Raw genomic sequence first — 16,292 nt, 5'->3', positions numbered from 1 at the left:
CTGCCGTGGGTGCTGCTGGTAGAAGGTTGGGAGCTCAGAGAGCTGCAGCCAGGGGGGGCCTGGGCACACTCAGCACCTCCCAGGCAAGGCAGAGCAACCGAGGAGCAGCCAGGTTGGCATCACCATGCCCTGGGCTTGGAGGCAAGAAAGGCTGCTGGGGGCTGCAGAGCAGCAGGCAGAGGGGGTCAGAGGCTTGTGGAAGGCTTTGGGAGGGAAGAGACCTCCAAAGCTCACCCAGCACAACCTCACTGCAGCCAGCAGGGACAGCTGCAGCCAGAGCAGGCTGCTCACAGAGCCCCAAACCACCTCAGCTGGGATGGTGCCAGGGATGGGCATCTGCCACCTCTCTGGGCAGCCTGGGCCAGGCTCTCCCCACCCTCAGGCTCCAACATTTCTCCTTCTCTCCACTCTCAATCTCCCTCTTTCTGCTCCAAACCATCCCCCCCTTGGCCTGGCCCAACAGGACCTGCTCAAAGTCTGTCCCCAGCTTTCTTCTTGTCCCCTTTCAGCCCTGCAAGGCCACCAGAAGGTCTCTCTGGAGCCTTCTCTTCTCCAGGATGACCAAGCCCAACTCTCCCAGCCTGGCCTCACAGCAGAGCCCTGCCAGCCCTGCCAGCCCTGCCGTGCCCTCCTCTGGCCCTGCTTCAGCAGGTCTGTGCTGTGCTGAGCACTCCAGAGCTGTCCCAGCACTGCAGGGGGGTCAGAGCAGAGCTGAGCAGAGCAGAGCAGAGCAGAGCAGAGGGGCAGAATCCCCTCCCTGCCCCCTGCTGCCCTGGGATCAGCCCAGGACAGGCTGGGGCTGGCCTGGCAGTGCTCAATGCCAGCTCACCTCCAGCTTTGCACCTCCAAATCCTCCCCAGACCACAGCACCCCAGAATGGTCGGGGCTGGAGAGTCCCTCAAGGATCATCCAGCTCCAACCCTCCCCTGCCCTCCTCACCCTGCCACGGGCAGGGACACCTCACACTAGATCAGGTTGCTCAAAGCCACATCCAGCCTGGCCTGAAAGCCCTCCAGGGCTGAGGCTTCCATCACCTCCCTGGGCAGCCTGGGTCATCTTCCAGCCGAGCCAAGCAGTGCCCTGCCTTCTCCTGCCTGTGCGGTGCCAGCAGGCTGGGAGTTCTCAGGGGCACTCGTTAGGAAAGAGGTGAGGAGATGGCACCAGAATGGGTCGGCAGGAGCAGGGCAGGGTGGACAGGACAGGGCAGGGCGGGCAGAGCAGGGCAGGGCAGGGTGGGCAGGACAGGGCAGGGCGGGCAGAGCAGGGCAGGGCGGGCAGAGCAGGGCAAGGTGGGCAGGACAGGGCAGGGCGGGCAGAGCAGGGCAGGGCGGGCAGAGCAGGGCAGGGCGGGCAGAGCAGGGCAGGGCAGGGCGGGCAGAGCAGGGCAGGGGGGGCAGGACAGGGCAGGGTGGGCAGAGCAGGGCAGGGTGGGCAGAGCAGGGCAGGGCGGGCAGGGCAGGGCAGGGCGGGCAGAGCAGGGCAGGGTGGGCAGAGCAGGGCAGGGCAGAGTGGGCAGGACAGGGCAGGGTGGGCAGAGCAGGGCAGGCTCCATGCCCAGCCTTAGCCTCAGCCTCTCCTCACCCTGCTTAGCCTGGTTGGCAGCAGGACGTGGGCTGCTGTGCCCTAAGCCCCCAAACCCTCCAGCCCAGGGGGGTTGTGGCGGGGGGCGCAGGGCAGGGGACAAGGGCACCTACCTGCTGCCCCGCATCCTCCCCCGCGGGCAGCTGCCTCCTGCTGCCTCCTTCCCTCGCCAGCTCCTCGGGCTGCTCCTGCAGGCTCAGGCTCCCGTGGATGTCCGACACCTCATCCGCCGAGCCCAGTCCGGTCTCCTCCAGCGCCAGCTCTCCCGGGATGCTGGGGCTCGACCCTCCCAGCAGCCGCTGGCGGCTCAGCAGCTTGCGCTGGCGGCTGGCACTGCCAGGAGCGGTGCCAGCATCCTGCGGCGAGCCTTTGCCCGACCGCCGGCTGGAGCGGGGGCCGGAGCTGGCCGGTGTGTTTGGGGTGGTGGAGAGGCTCTGCTCGCCACCTTTGCCGCTCTGGGCACCTTTCGGGAGGGTTCCGTTCTGCAGCCCGCCCGTGGGGACAGTCCCGTTGCGAGCCCGCTCCGGCTGCAGCCGCTCGCTGCTGCGCTCCAGCTCCTCCGTGCTGGGCTGGCGGCTGGCGGCGGGCAGGGGCCCGTCCTGCTGCTCCTGCGAGGGTGGCTTCTTCCCGATGTGTGTGACACGGAACCTGGGAAGGAGCGGGGAGGGAAGAAGGAAGCGTCAAAATCCTTCCCCCTCCTCTCCATCAGCTGCGTTTGCAGCTTGCCTGCGGCTCCAGCGTTGGATCAGAGCATTCAGAGGATGTGCCAGGGGCTGGAAGGGATCAGATCAGATGGCAGAGGGTTGGCAGGGACCCAAATTGATCAGAGAATGATAGAATCATCCAGATTGGCAGCGAGCTCCAAGCTGCCCCAGCCCAGCCTGGCACCCAGCCCTGCCCAACCAACCAGCCCATGGCACTCAGTGCCCAGCCAGCCTTGGCTCCAACCCCTCCAGCCACGGCCACTCCACCCCCTCCCTGGGCAGCCCATTCCAGTGCCAATCACTCTCTCTGCCAGCAGCTTCCTCCTCACAGCCAGCCCCAACCTGCCCTGCCACAGCTGCAGCCTGGGGCCCCTTCTGCTGCTGCTGCCTGCCTGGCACCAGAGCCCAACCCCACCTGGCTACAGCCTCCCTGCAGGCAGCTGCAGGCAGCAATCAGCTCTGCCCTGAGGCCTCCTCTGCTGCAGGCTGCACCCCCCCAGCTCCCTCAGCCTCTCCTCACAGGGCTGCTGCTCCAGGCCCCTCCCCAGCCTTGCTGCCCTTCTCTCAACACCTTCCAGCACCTCAGCAGCTCTCTGCAAGGGAGGAGCCCAGAGCTGGACACAGCACTCCAGGGCTGGCCTGAGCAGTGCTGAGCACAGGGGCACAAGAACCTCCCTGCTCCTGCTGCCCACACTGCTCCTCAGCCAGCCCAGGGTGCCAGTGCCTCTGCTGCCCACCTGGGCACTGCTGCCTCCTCTGCAGCTCCTCTCTCACACCACCCCCAGGGCCCTCTCTGCCTGCCTGCTCTCAGCCCCTTTGGCCCCAGCCTGCAGTGCTGCTTGGGCTTCTTGTGGCCAAAGTGCACAACCTGCCCTTGGCCTGCTTCAGTCTCCTGCCCTTGGCCTCTGCCCACCCCTGCAGCCTGCCCAGGTCCCTCTGCAGGGCTCTGCTCCCCTCCAGCAGCTCCACACTGCTCCTAGCTTGGTGCCAGCTGCACACTCCCTGCTGCTGCACTCAGTCCCTGCTCCAGATCATCCATAAAGACACTGACCAGGACTGTGCCCAGCACTGATCTCTTCACTGCCCAGCACTGATCTCTGCAGTGTCCAACACTGATCTCTGCACTGCCCAGCAGTGTCCTCCCTGCAGCTGCCAGGAATGCTCTGAGATGGATCCTGCTTGGCCAGGAGTCAGTACAGAAGCTCAGGTCTTGATTCAGAAGGTGAAGTATGAACCAGCTAAGCCTGGTGACAAAGGGATGAGGCCATGGAGAGCTGCATGGACCTTGTGGCCAGTGACTGGCTGCCATCAGGAGAAAAGACAGATGTTGGCAGGCAACAAGTTCTTTAGAGTGAGGGTGGTGAGACCCTGGCACAGGTAGCCCAGGGAGGTTGTGGAGCACAGAATCACCCAATGTGATCGAAGAGGCAGAACCACTGAGCCAGAGTGCCAGGGGCTGGCAGGGAGCTGCAGAGCTCCTCCAGGCCAAGCCCTGCCAGGGCAGCAGCCCCCAGAGCAGCTCACACAGCAACACAGCCAGGTGGGGGCTGGAGAGCTGCAGAGAGGGAGACTCCACAGCCCCCCTGGGCAGCCTGTGCCAGGCTTCTGCCACCCTCACAGGGCAAAAACTCCTCCTCCTGCCCCCATGGAGCTTCCTAGGGCTCAGCTGCCACCCAGTGCCCCTTGTGCTGGCACTGGCATCTCCCAGCACAGCCTGGCTGCAGCTCCTGCCACTCACCTGCACATCTTCATAGCCACTGCTGAGGTCACCTCTCAGCTGCTCCTCTCCCAGCTCCCAGCCCCAGCTCCCTCAGGCTCTGCTCCTGACAGAGCCCTGCCCTTCCCTTCCCTTCCCTTCCCTTCCTTCCCTTCCCTTCCCTTCCCTTCCCTTCCCTTCCCTTCCTTCCCTTCCCTTCCCTTCCCTTCCCTTCCCTTCCCTTCCCTTCCCTTCCCTTCCCTTCCCTTCCCTTCCCTTCCCTTCCCTTCCCTTCCCTTCCCTTCCCTTCCCTTCCCTTCCCTTCCCTTTGTGGCTCTGTGCTGGACTCTCTCCAGCAGTTCTGTGTCCCTCTGCACCTGGGGGCCCAGAGCTGGACACAGGACTCCAGCTGTGGCCTCAGCAGGGCAGAGCAGAGGGGCAGCAGAACCTCTCTGGACCTGCTCACCACAGCCCTTCTAGCCCCCCCCCCGGATGGCATTGCCCCTCCTGGCCCCCAGAGCACACTGCTGGCTCCTGGGCACCCTCCCACCCACCAGCACCCCCAGGTCCTTCTCCCCTCTGCTGCCTTCCAACGACTCAGTGCCAACCTCTGCTGCTCCTTGGGGCTGTCCTTGCCCAGGGGCCAGACTCTGCCTTGCCCTTGCTGAGTTTCATTCCACTGCTTCCTGCCCAACTCAGCCTGTCCCAGCCTGGCTGAGTGGCAGAGAGGAAGCCAGGGGCTGCTGCTGTCCAGAAGGTGTCATCTTGGCTGGAGATGAGGGTGGGAAGGTTCAGGATGTCCCCCTACAGAGGTCCCCCTCCCTCCCCAGTTCACCTCCCTGCAGTGACACTGGAAGAACCCAGACCCCTGTGACACCCACGGGGACAGCATCAGCATGAACAGGTCTTCAGTCAAGGGCTGAGCCTTGCTGCAGCTGCATGGTGTGGGCCAGAGAGGCATTCTGGACCTCTCCAGACCACACCATGCAGCTTTACCTCCTGAGGTGACCTCTTGGTGTCACCTCCAGGGACTACCTGCACTCACCTCAAGGGACACCTGCTCAGAGGCTCCAGTGAGTCCTCAGTCAAGGGCTGAGCCTTGCTGCAGCTGCATGGTGTGGGTCAGAGCAGCATTCTGGACCTTTCCAGACCACAGTGTGCAGCCTCACCTACTTAAATGACCTCTTGGTGTCACCTCCAGGGACTTCCTACACTCACCTCAAGGGACACCTACTCAGAGGCTCCAATGAGTATTCAGTCAAGGGCTGAGCCTTGCTGCAGCTGCATTCTGGACCTCTCCTTCATCAAGCTTTAGGCTTTGACTGAAGAGCCCCTGCAGGATCTGACCACAGCAGAGCTTTGTGGCTCAGCAAGGTGGCCACAAAAGCCCAGGAGCTGCTTGGCACCCTGCCCAAGGTCACCTCCATCCATCACCCTTGGCACCCTGCCCAAGGTCACCTCCATCCATCATCCTTGGCACCCTGCCCAAGGTCACCTCCATCCATCACCCTTGGCACCCTGCCCAAGGTCACCTCCATCCATCACCCTTGGCACCCTGCCCAAGGTCACCTCCATCCATCACCCTTGGCACCCTGCCCAAGGTCACCTCCATCCATCACCCTTGGCACCCTGCCCAAGGTCACCTCCATCCATCACCCTTGGCACCCTGCCCAAGGTCACCTCCATCCATCATCCTTGGCACCCTGCCCAAGGTCACCTCCATCCATCACCCTTGGCACTCTGCCCAAGGTCACCTCCATCCATCATCCTCATCACCCTGCCCAAGGTAACCTCCATCCATCCTCCTTGGCACCCTGCCCAAGGTCACCTCCATCCATCATCTTTGGCACCCTGCCTAAGGTCACCTCCATCCATCATCCTTGGCACCCTGCCCAAGGTCACCTCCATCCATCATCCTCATCACCCTGCCCAAGGTCACCTCCATCCATTCTCCTTGGCACCCTGCCCAAGGTCACTTCCATCCATCACCCTTGGCACTCTGCCCAAGGTCACCTCCATCCATCACCCTTGGCACTCTGCCCAAGGTCACCTCCATCCATCCTCCTCATCACCCTGCCCAAGGTCACCTCCATCCATCCTCCTCATCACCCTGCCCAAGGTCACCTCCATCCATCATCCTCATCACCCTGCCCAAGGTCACCTCCATCCATCACCCTTGGCACCCTGCCCAAGGTCACCTCCATCCATCACCCTTGACACCCTGCCCAAGGTCACCTCCATCCATCACCCTTGACACCCTGCCCAAGGTCACCTCCATCCATCATCCTTGGCACCCTGCCTAAGGTCACCTCCATCCATCATCCTTGGCACCCTGCCCAAGGTCACCTCCATCCATCATCCTCATCACCCTGCCCAAGGTCACCTCCATCCATTCTCCTTGGCACCCTGCCCAAGGTCACTTCCATCCATCACCCTTGGCACTCTGCCCAAGGTCACCTCCATCCATCACCCTTGGCACTCTGCCCAAGGTCACCTCCATCCATCCTCCTCATCACCCTGCCCAAGGTCACCTCCATCCATCCTCCTCATCACCCTGCCCAAGGTCACCTCCATCCATCATCCTCATCACCCTGCCCAAGGTCACCTCCATCCATCACCCTTGGCACCCTGCCCAAGGTCACCTCCATCCATCATCCTCGGCACTCTGCCCAAGGTCACCTCCATCCATCACCCTTGACACCCTGCCCAAGGTCACCTCCATCCATCATCCTTGGCACCCTGCCCAAGGTCACCTCCATCCATCACCCTTGACACCCTGCCCAAGGTCACCACTGCAGGAGGCAAGCTGAGCCCTGGGAGACTTTGCTACAGCTCTTGGGCTGTGCTCAGCCTTCCTGCTGGGGAATGAAGTGACCTGGGCCATGGCTGCAGGTTGTGCTGAGGGTCACTGAGCACAGGAAGCTCAGCAAGTCCCTTGAGGTGACAGCAAGCAGGGAGTGGAACAGCATTTGAAGTGCCAGGGACCCTCCCCTAAGCATCATATTCCTGCTGGGTCATCTAATGACAGCCCTGGTGGCAGGCAAGGAGCTGGAGGGGCACAGCCACTCTGCCATTCTGGTGCTGGTGGTGCTGCAAGGCCACCTGAGGAGCTGCTGCCACCTCCCTGCCTTCCTAACAAGATGCCTCAGACCCAGGGGGTCTTGTCCCAGTCGGGCAGCAAGAGCTCTGCTGGGGTGCAGCTGAGGCAGCAGAAGCCAGGAGCACAGCTTGGGAGGTACTTTGTGCCTCATGGGCAGCTGGACCTCAGAGCAAGGAGTTTCAGGCAGTGGAAGGTTCAAATGCAGCCTCAGAGGACCAGGAGTGACTGTCCTGTGGAGGAGGTGGATGTGACACTGGGCATGGGCAGGGGCAAAGAGAGAAAGCAGAGCTCTGAGGGAAGCCTCTGGGAAAGGAGAACACCTCCAGAGCTCAGGAGGTGAGTGAGAGGAGCCTGAGCATGGACAAAGGACACAGAGCCACAGAACCAGGCAGGGCTGGAAGGGAGCACAAGAAGCAGGCAGTGCCAACCCCCTGCCATGCCCAGGGACACCCTACCCTAGAGCAGGCTGCACACAGCCTCAGCCAGCCTGGCCTCAAACACCTCCAGCCATGGGGCCTCAACCCCCTCCCTGGGCAACCCATTCCAGGCTCTCACCACCCTCCTGCTCAACAACTTCCTCCTCACCTCCAGCCTCACTCTCCCCACCTCCAGCTTTGCTCCATTCCCTCCACTCCTGCCACTCCCTCACACCCTCAAAAGTCCCTCCCCAGCTTTTTTGTAGCCCCCTTCAGCTCCTGGCAGGCCACAAGAAGGTCACCTGGGAGCCTCCTCTGCTCCAGCCTGCACAGCCCCAACTCTTCCAGTCTGTGCTCACAGCAGAGCTGCTGCAGCCTCTGAGCATCCTCCTGGCCCTGCTCTGGACACTCTCCAGCATCTCCACAGCCCTCTTGGCCCAGGGGCTCCAGAGCTGGATGCAGGACTCCAGGTGGGGTCTCAGCAGAGCAGAGCAGAGCAGAGGGGCAGAATCCCCTCCCTGGCCCTGCTGGCCACAATTTTGCTTCTGCAGCCCAGGCTCTGCTTGGCTCTCTGGGCTGCAAGTGCACACTGCTGGCTCCTGTGGAGCTTCTCCTCCAGCAGCACCCCCAAGTGCCTCTCCTCAGGGCTGCTCTCCAGCCACTCACTGCTCCATGGATCTGGGGCTCTGCCCAGCACTGAGTCAGCAGCACAGCTCAGGCTTGAGTCACCTTCTCAAGGAGGAGGGAAGCCACTGCTGAACCTCCACCTGCCACACAGCTATTGCCACCTGGCTCCTCAGAACCTCCACAGCTGCCACTGGGGCACCTAAAGAGGGGAAGGCAAGAGGCTGCCTGGCACTGGGCAAGGACCTGGGGAGCTGAGAAGACTCCATGGGCATGGAGTCATAGAAACAGAGAACCACAGAAACATAGAACCATAGACTCAGAGAACCACAGAGCCACAGAACCATAGAACCACAGAATCATAGAGCCCCAGAGCCATAGAACCATAGAGCCATAGAGCCCCAGAGCCATAGAGCCCCAGAACCATAGAGCCATAGAATCATAGAGCCATAGAACCATAGAACCAAAGAACCATAGAGCCATAGAAACATAGAGCCATAGAATCATAGAGCCATAGAATCATAGAGCCCCAGAACCATAGAGCCATAGAATCATAGAGCCATAGAATCATAGAGCCCCAGAGCCATGGAATCATAGAGCCCCAGAATCATAGAGCCCCAGAGCCATAGAATCATAGAGCTCCAGAGCTATAGAATCATAGAGCCCCAGAGCCATGGAATCATAGAGCCATAGAATCATAGAGCCCCAGAGCCATAGAACCATAGAGCCATAGGATCATAGAGCCCCAGAGCCATAGAATCATAGAGCCACAGGATCATAGAGCCCCAGAGCCATAGAATAATAGAGCCATAGAACCATAGAGCCATAAAACCATAGAATCATAGAGCCATAGAATCAGAGAGCCCCAGAGCCATAGAACCATAGAGCCATAGGATCATAGAGCCCCGGAGCCATAGAACCATAGAGCCATAGAATCATAGAGCCCCAGAGCCATAGAATCATAGAGCCATAGGATCATAGAGCCCCAGAGCCATAGAATCATAGAGCCATAGAGCCACAGAATCATAGAGTCCCAGAGCCATAGAACCATAGAATCATAGAGCCACAGAACCATGGAATCATAGAGCCACAGAATCATAGAGCCCCAGAGCCATAGAATCATAGAGCCATAGGATCATGGAGCCATAGGATCATAGAGCCCCAGAGCCATAGAATCATAGAGCCATAGAATCATAGAGCCCCAGAATCATAGAGCCCCAGAGCCATAGAATCATACAGCCCTAGAGCCATAGAATCATAGAGCCATAAAACCATAGAATCATAGCCATAGCCATAAAACCATAGGCTCATAGAACCATAGAGCCCTAGAACCATAGAACCATAGACTCATAGGGCCCTAGAACCATAGAATCATAGAGCCATAGAGCCATAGACCCATAGAGCCCTAGAATCATAGAACCATAGACTCATAGAGCCATAGAGCCCTAGAAGCATAGAACCATAGATTCATAGACTCCTAGAGCCATAGAGCCATAGACTCACAGAACCACAGAATCACAGAACCACAGACCCCTAGAACCCAGCACCAGAGGCTCAGTGAATCACACACTCATAGAACCCCAGAACCATAGACTCATAAAGCATGGACTCATAGAACTGTAGAACCAGGCAGGGCTGGAAGGGAGCACAAGGAGCAGGCAGTGCCAACCCCTGCCATGTCCAGGGACACCCTACCCTAGAGCAGGCTGCACACAGCCTCAGCCAGCCTGGCCTCAAACACCTCCAGCCATGGGGCCTCAACCCCCTCCCTGGGCAACCCATTCCAGCCTCTCACCACTCTCCTGCTCAACAACCTCCTCCTCACCTCCAGCCTCACTCTCCCCACCTCCAGCTCTGCTCCATCCCCCCCACTCCTGCCACTCCCTCACACCCTCAAAAGTCCCTCCCAGCTTTTTTGGAGCCCCCTTCAGGTCCTGGCAGGCCACAAGAAGGTCCCCTGGGAGCCTCCTCTGCTCCAGCCTGCACAGCCCCAACTCTTTCAGGCTGTGCTCACAGCAGAGCTGCTGCAGCCTCTGAGCATCCTCCTGGCCCTGCTCTGGACACTCTCCAGCCCCTCCACAGCCCTGTTGCAAGAGGGGCTGCTGAGCAGCAGGCAGAGCAGCAGGCAGAGCAGCAGGCAGGGCAGCAGGCAGAGCAGCAGGGCTGTGTGGGGGTGCTGAGTACCTGCCCACTGAGAAGACAGTGGTTTCCCCGGGGTGCATCCTGCCTTTGCCTTCCTTGGAGCGGCCCTGGCGGTGCAGGGGGGGCCTCTTCCTCCTGCTGCAGTGGATGCAGGGGGCCTGGGTGGAGCCCAGGTGAACGGTGTGGTGGTGTGGGGGGGCCCCATCCTGGCTGTTCCGGTGAGGACAAAGGCTGCAGGGAGGAGAAGGACACACAGGAGAGGTTGGGTGGTGCAGGGGACAGGTCCCAGCCCTGCTGCAGGAGGAGCAGCAGCTCTGCAGGGGACCTGCTGTGAGCAGAGGAGGGAGGAAGAGCTCCTCCCGTGGGCTCTGGGGTGCAGCAAGCAGAGAAGCAGAGCGTGGCTGGGAGGGACCTCAGACATTGTCCACTGGGTGCCTGCTGCCCCGGGCAGGGACACCTGCTCTAGACCCATCCAGCCTGGCCTTGAGCAGCCCCGGGGAGGAGGCAGCCACAGCCAGCCTGGGCAGCCTGAGCCAGAGCCTCAGCACCCTCCTGCTGCTCCACTCTGACCCTGCTCTTCCTCCTGCTCATCTTCTGCCTCAGATCCACTCTGACCCTGCTCTTCCTCCTGCTCATCTTCACTCAGCTCCACTCTGACCCTGCTCTTCCTCCTGCTCATCTTCACTCAGCTCCACTCTGACCCTGCTCTTCCTCCTGCTGAGCTACTCCCTCAGCTCCACTCTGACCCTGCTCTTCCTCCTGCTCATCTTCTGCCTCAGCTCCACTCTGACCCTGCTCTTCCTCCTGCTCATCTTCTGCCTCAGATCCACTCTGACCCTGCTCTTCCTCCTGCTCATCTTCACTCAGCTCCACTCTGACCCTGCTCTTCCTCCTGCTCATCTTCACTCAGCTCCACTCTGACCCTGCTCTTCCTCCTGCTCATCTTCACTCAGCTCCACTCTGACCCTGCTCTTCCTCCTGCTCATCTTCTGCCTGAGCTCCACTCTGACCCTGCTCTTCCTCCTGCTCATCTTCTGCCTCAGCTCCACTCTGACCCTGCTCTTCCTCCTGCTCATCTTCTGCCTCAGCTCCATTCTGACCCTGCTCTTCCTCCTGCTGAGCTACTCCCTCAGCTCCACTCTGACCCTGCTCTTCCTCCTGCTCATCTTCTGCCTCAGCTCCACTCTGACCCTGCTCTTCCTCCTGCTCATCTTCTGCCTCAGCTCCACTCTCACCCTGCTCTTCCTCCTGCTCATCTTCTGCCTCAGCTCCACTCTGACCCTGCTCTTCCTCCTGCTCATCTTCTGCCTCAGCTCCACTCTGACCCTGCTCTTCCTCCTGCTCATCTTCTGCCCCAGCTCCACTCTGACCCTGCTCTTCCTCCTGCTGTTCTCCTCCCTCAGCTCCACTCTGAGCCTGCTCTTCCTCCTCCTGATCTCCTTCATCAGCTCCACTCTGACCCTGCTCTTCCTCCTCCTGATCTCCTCCCTCAGCTCCACTCTGAGCCTGCTCTTCCTCCTCCTGATCTCCTCCAACAGCTGCACTCTGACCCTGCTCTTCCTCCTGCTGTTCTCCTCCCTCAGCTCCACTCTGAGCCTGCTCTTCCTCCTGCTCATCTTCTGCCTCAGCTCCACTCTGACCCTGCTCTTCCTCCTCCTGATCTCCTCCCTCAGCTCCACTCTGAGCCTGCTCTTCCTCCTCCTGATCTCCTCCAACAGCTGCACTCTGACCCTGCTCTTCCTCCTGCTCATCTTCTGCCTCAGCTCCACTCTGACCCTGCTCTTCCTCCTGCTCATCTTCTGCCTCAGCTCCACTCTCACCCTGCTCTTCCTCCTGATGTTCTCCTCCCTCAGCTCCACTCTGACCCTGCTCTTCCTCCTGCTCCTCTTCTGCCTCAGCTCCACTCTCACCCTGCTCTTCCTCCTGCTCATCTTCTGCCTCAGCTCCACTCTGACCCTGCTCTTCCTCCTGCTCATCTTCTGCCTCAGCTCCACTCTCACCCTGCTCTTCCTCCTGCTCATCTTCTGCCTCAGCTCCACTCTGACCCTGCTCTTCCTCCTGCTCATCTTCTGCCTCAGCTCCACTCTGACCCTGCTCTTCCTCTTGCTCATCTTCTGCCCCAGCTCCACTCTGACCCTGCTCTTCCTCCTGCTGTTCTCCTCCCTCAGCTCCACTCTGAGCCTGCTCTTCCTCCTCCTGATCTCCTTCATCAGCTCCACTCTGACCCTGCTCTTCCTCCTGCTCATCTTCTGCCTCAGCTCCACTCTGAGCCTGCTCTTCCTCCTCCTGATCTCCTCCAACAGCTGCACTCTGACCCTGCTCTTCCTCCTGCTCATCTTCTGCCTGAGCTCCACTCTGACCCTGCTCTTCCTCCTGCTCATCTTCTGCCTCAGCTCCACTCTGACCCTGCTCTTCCTCCTGCTGTTCTCCTCCCTCAGCTCCACTCTGACCCTGCTCTTCCTCCTGCTCATCTTCTGCCTCAGCTCCACTCTCACCCTGCTCTTCCTCCTGCTCATCTTCTGCCTCAGCTCCACTCTCACCCTGCTCTTCCTCCTGCTCATCTTCTGCCTCAGCTCCACTCTCACCCTGCTCTTCCTCCTGCTGAGCTACTCCCTCAGCTCCACTCTCACCCTGCTCTTCCTCCTGCTCATCTTCTGCCTCAGCTCCACTCTGATCCTGCTCTTCCTCCTGCTCATCTTCTGCCTCAGCTCCACTCTCACCCTGCTCTTCCTCCTGCTCATCTTCTGCCTCAGCTCCACTCTGACCCTGCTCTTCCTCCTGCTCATCTTCTGCCTCAGCTCCACTCTGACCCTGCTCTTCCTCCTCCTGATCTCCTTCATCAGCTCCACTCTGACCCTGCTCTTCCTCCTGCTCCTCTTCTGCCTCAGCTCCACTCTCACCCTGCTCTTCCTCCTGCTGTTCTCCTCCCTGAGCTCCACTCTGACCCTGCTCTCCCTCAGCTTCTAACCATTCCCCCTTGGCCTGTCTCAAGACCCCCTCACAAGAAGTCCCTCTGCAGCCTTCCTGTAGGACCCCTTCAGGCATTGGAAGGTAGCTCTGAGGTCCCTCCAGGGTTTCCTCCTCTGCAGGCTGCACACCCCCAGCTCCCTCTGCCTGTGCTCACAGCAGAGCTGCTCCCACCCTGCAGGAGCCTTACCTAGGCACTGGCACTGGGATGTCCCCTTCGTTGTCCCCCAGCATCTCCTTGAGGGCCTCAGCATTTGCTGAAGAGAGATGGAGAAGGAAAGAGGTCAGCCCAAGGGCTCAGCACAGCTCCAGGCCAGCCCCTGGGCCAGTCTCACCTTCATTTTGGATGATGCACCTCACGATCTTCTCCACTGTGTCCTCGTTCAGCTCCTCCTCTTCATCTGGAAAGAGCAAACCTGGCTCTGAGGGCTGGGATGTGGCCACTCAGCTCAGCAGTCCCTCCCCAGGAGCAGCCAGGCTGACAGAGAGCTGAGAGAGTCAGAGACTCATAGAACCACAGACTCATAGATCCCAGCAGGCTGGCAGAGAGCTCCAAGCTCCCCCAGCCCAGCCTAGCACCCAGCCCTGCCCAGCCAACCAGCCCATGGCACTCAGTGCCCAGCCAGCCTTGGCTCCAACCCCTCCAGCCACGGCCACTCCACCCCCTCCCTGGGCAGCCCATTCCAGTGCCAATCACTCTCTCTGCCAGCAGCTTCCTCCTCACAGCCAGCCCCAACCTGCCCTGCCACAGCTGCAGCCTGGGGCCCCTTCTGCTGCTGCTGCCTGCCTGGCACCAGAGCCCAACCCCACCTGGCTACAGCCTCCCTGCAGGCAGCTGCAGGCAGCAACCAGCTCTGCCCTGAGGCTCCTCTGCTGCAGGCTGCACCCCCCCAGCTCCCTCAGCCTCTCCTCACAGGGCTGTGCTCCAGGCCCCTCCCCAGCCTTGCTGCCCTTCTCTCAAGACCTTCCAGCACCTCAGCAGCTCTCTGCAAGGGAGGAGCCCAGAGCTGGACACAGCACTCCAGGGCTGGCCTGAGCAGTGCTGAGCACAGGGGCACAAGAACCTCCCTGCTCCTGCTGCCCACACTGCTCCTCAGCCAGCCCAGGATGCCAGTGCCTCTGCTGCCCACCTGGCCACACTGCTGCCTCCTCTGCAGCTCCTCTCTCACACCACCCCCAGGGCCCTCTCTGCCTGCCTGCTCTCAGCCCCTCTGGCCCCAGCCTGCAGTGCTGCTTGGGCTTCTTGTGGCCAAAGTGCACAACCTGCCCTTGGCCTGCTTCAGTCTCCTGCCCTTGGCCTCTGCCCACCCATGCAGCCTGGCCAGGTCCCTGCCTCCTCTTCAGCTGCTCTCTCCCACCACCCCCAGCTCCCTCTCTGCCTGGCCCCAGCCTTGCTGCCCTTCTCTGGATACCTTCCAGTACCTCAACACCTCTCTTGAATTGAGGAGCCCAGAACTGCACATCCCAGTGTGTCCCCGTTTGACCGTCGAGCCCCCAACTCCCCAGCGAGACTCCATCTCCCCAGCGAGCCCCCAGCACCCCAGTGAGCCCCCAGCACCCCAGTGAGCCCCCAGTGAGCCCCCAGTACTCACTGGCCTGGAGCTCTGCCAGCACATCTCTGGTGTCTGGGTCGAGCTGGTCGCGGGAGGTGCGGCAGCGGTACCCCTTCTTCTTCAGGACGTGGCAGATGAGGAACCCCACCAGCCCCATGATGAAGAAGACCAGGACCACGAGGAAGACCATGGAGAGGCTGTGCTGGGGGTCTGACTCCCCATTGTTGGTGCTGTGCTGGTCTGACATGCGGCTCTAGGAGACAGGAGGGGACAGGGAGCCGGAGAGCTCAGCGCTCGCCCCTGCGCCCGGCTTCGCTGGCCCCATCCTCCTCCTCCTCCCCCTCCTCTTCTTCCTCCCATCCACCCCGGCTTAGAGCCGGCTGCTGGCTCGGGGGGGGGCTCCTTCACGGGGCAAGAGGGCAGGCTGGAGGGGGCTTGGCAGAGCCTCCCAAGGACATCGCTGCCCCGCACGCAGCCGGCGAGAGGCATCCCAAGGGCAGCAGCAGCAGCAGCAGCAGCAGCAGCATCCCTCAGGCCAGGGGCTGCGGCTCCAGCCCAGCCTTGGCGAGCGGCTTCCCAAGGGCACCTCTGCCCGGGGCTCCCCCCGGGGGCTCTGCGGCATCACCCCGCCGGCCCCGTGCGGGCAGCGCAGCATCCTCCCCTCGCCCATCCCCTCCCGACTCACAGCCGCAGGCCGCCACCGGCAAGGGCAGCGGCGGGCGGGGAGCGGCGGCTGGGGGCTGCCGAAGGGCCGGGCCGGCTGCCGGCTCCCGCATCGCCTGCCCTCACAGCCCCGCCGGCTCCCTTCCCGCACACCTCCTCCCCACCCCCTGGCCTTTGCCGGGGAGGCTCAAATCTTGGCCACCCGCTCGCCAGCGTCGTTCCCCCTCCGCCCCCTTGTCCCCGCAGCCGCCGCCGCCGCCGCCGCCGCGGTGGTACCTGGGCCTGCGGCCGGTTCTCCGCAGCGTTCTCCTCTTCACCTTCACCTGCCTCCTAGCAACCCCGCATCCCTGCGGCTGCCCGCCGCCGCCAGCATCCTCCGGCCTCCCGGCTCCGCTGCCCTCTCTTCTCCTCTGCTTTCCTCTTCCCTTTCCTTTCCTCTCCTCTCCTTTCCTTTCTCCTTCCCTTTCCTTTCTCCTTTCCTCCCCTTCCCTTTCCTTTCCTCTCCTTTCCTTTCTCCTTCCCTTTCCTTTCTCCTCTCCTCTCCTCTCCTCTCCTCTCCTCTCCTCTCCTCTCCTCTCCTCTCCTCTCCTCTCCTCTCCTCTCCTCTCCTCTCCTCTCCTCTCCTCTCCTCTCCTCTCCTCTCCTCTCCTTTTTTATTCTCCTATCCTCTTTTCTCTCCTCTCTTCTTTCCTGTGATCTCCTCTTTCCTGTCCTCTTCTCTCCTCTCCTCCTTTTTTTCTCTCCTCTCCTCTTTTCTCTCCTCTCCTCCTTCCTCTCTTCCTCTCCTCTCCTCCTCTCCTCTCCTCTCCTCTCCTCTCCTCTCCTCTCCTCTCCTCTCCTCTCCTC

General features: G+C 61.2%; 1 protein-coding gene across 1 annotated transcript in view; it reads right to left on the bottom strand.

Annotated features, from left to right (window-relative positions):
* RELL2 (RELT like 2) overlaps nt 1–16,292 on the bottom strand; it is a 17,887-nt gene extending 1,595 nt beyond the window's left edge. Inside the window, exons 1-6 of the mRNA XM_064161468.1 lie at nt 15,723–16,292; nt 14,823–15,036; nt 13,566–13,631; nt 13,421–13,487; nt 10,306–10,494; nt 1,695–2,229 (exon numbers count right to left, since the gene is read on the bottom strand). Coding sequence (XP_064017538.1) covers nt 1,695–2,229; nt 10,306–10,494; nt 13,421–13,487; nt 13,566–13,631; nt 14,823–15,030 — 1,065 coding nt within the window. The 5' untranslated portion in view covers nt 15,031–15,036; nt 15,723–16,292. The remainder of the gene's footprint in view (nt 1–1,694; nt 2,230–10,305; nt 10,495–13,420; nt 13,488–13,565; nt 13,632–14,822; nt 15,037–15,722) is intronic.

Source organism: Pogoniulus pusillus, chromosome 22 (genome assembly GCF_015220805.1).
Source record: "Pogoniulus pusillus isolate bPogPus1 chromosome 22, bPogPus1.pri, whole genome shotgun sequence".
Classification (NCBI taxonomy): domain Eukaryota; kingdom Metazoa; phylum Chordata; class Aves; order Piciformes; family Lybiidae; genus Pogoniulus; species Pogoniulus pusillus.
This window is presented reverse-complemented; position numbering and strand designations above follow the sequence as displayed.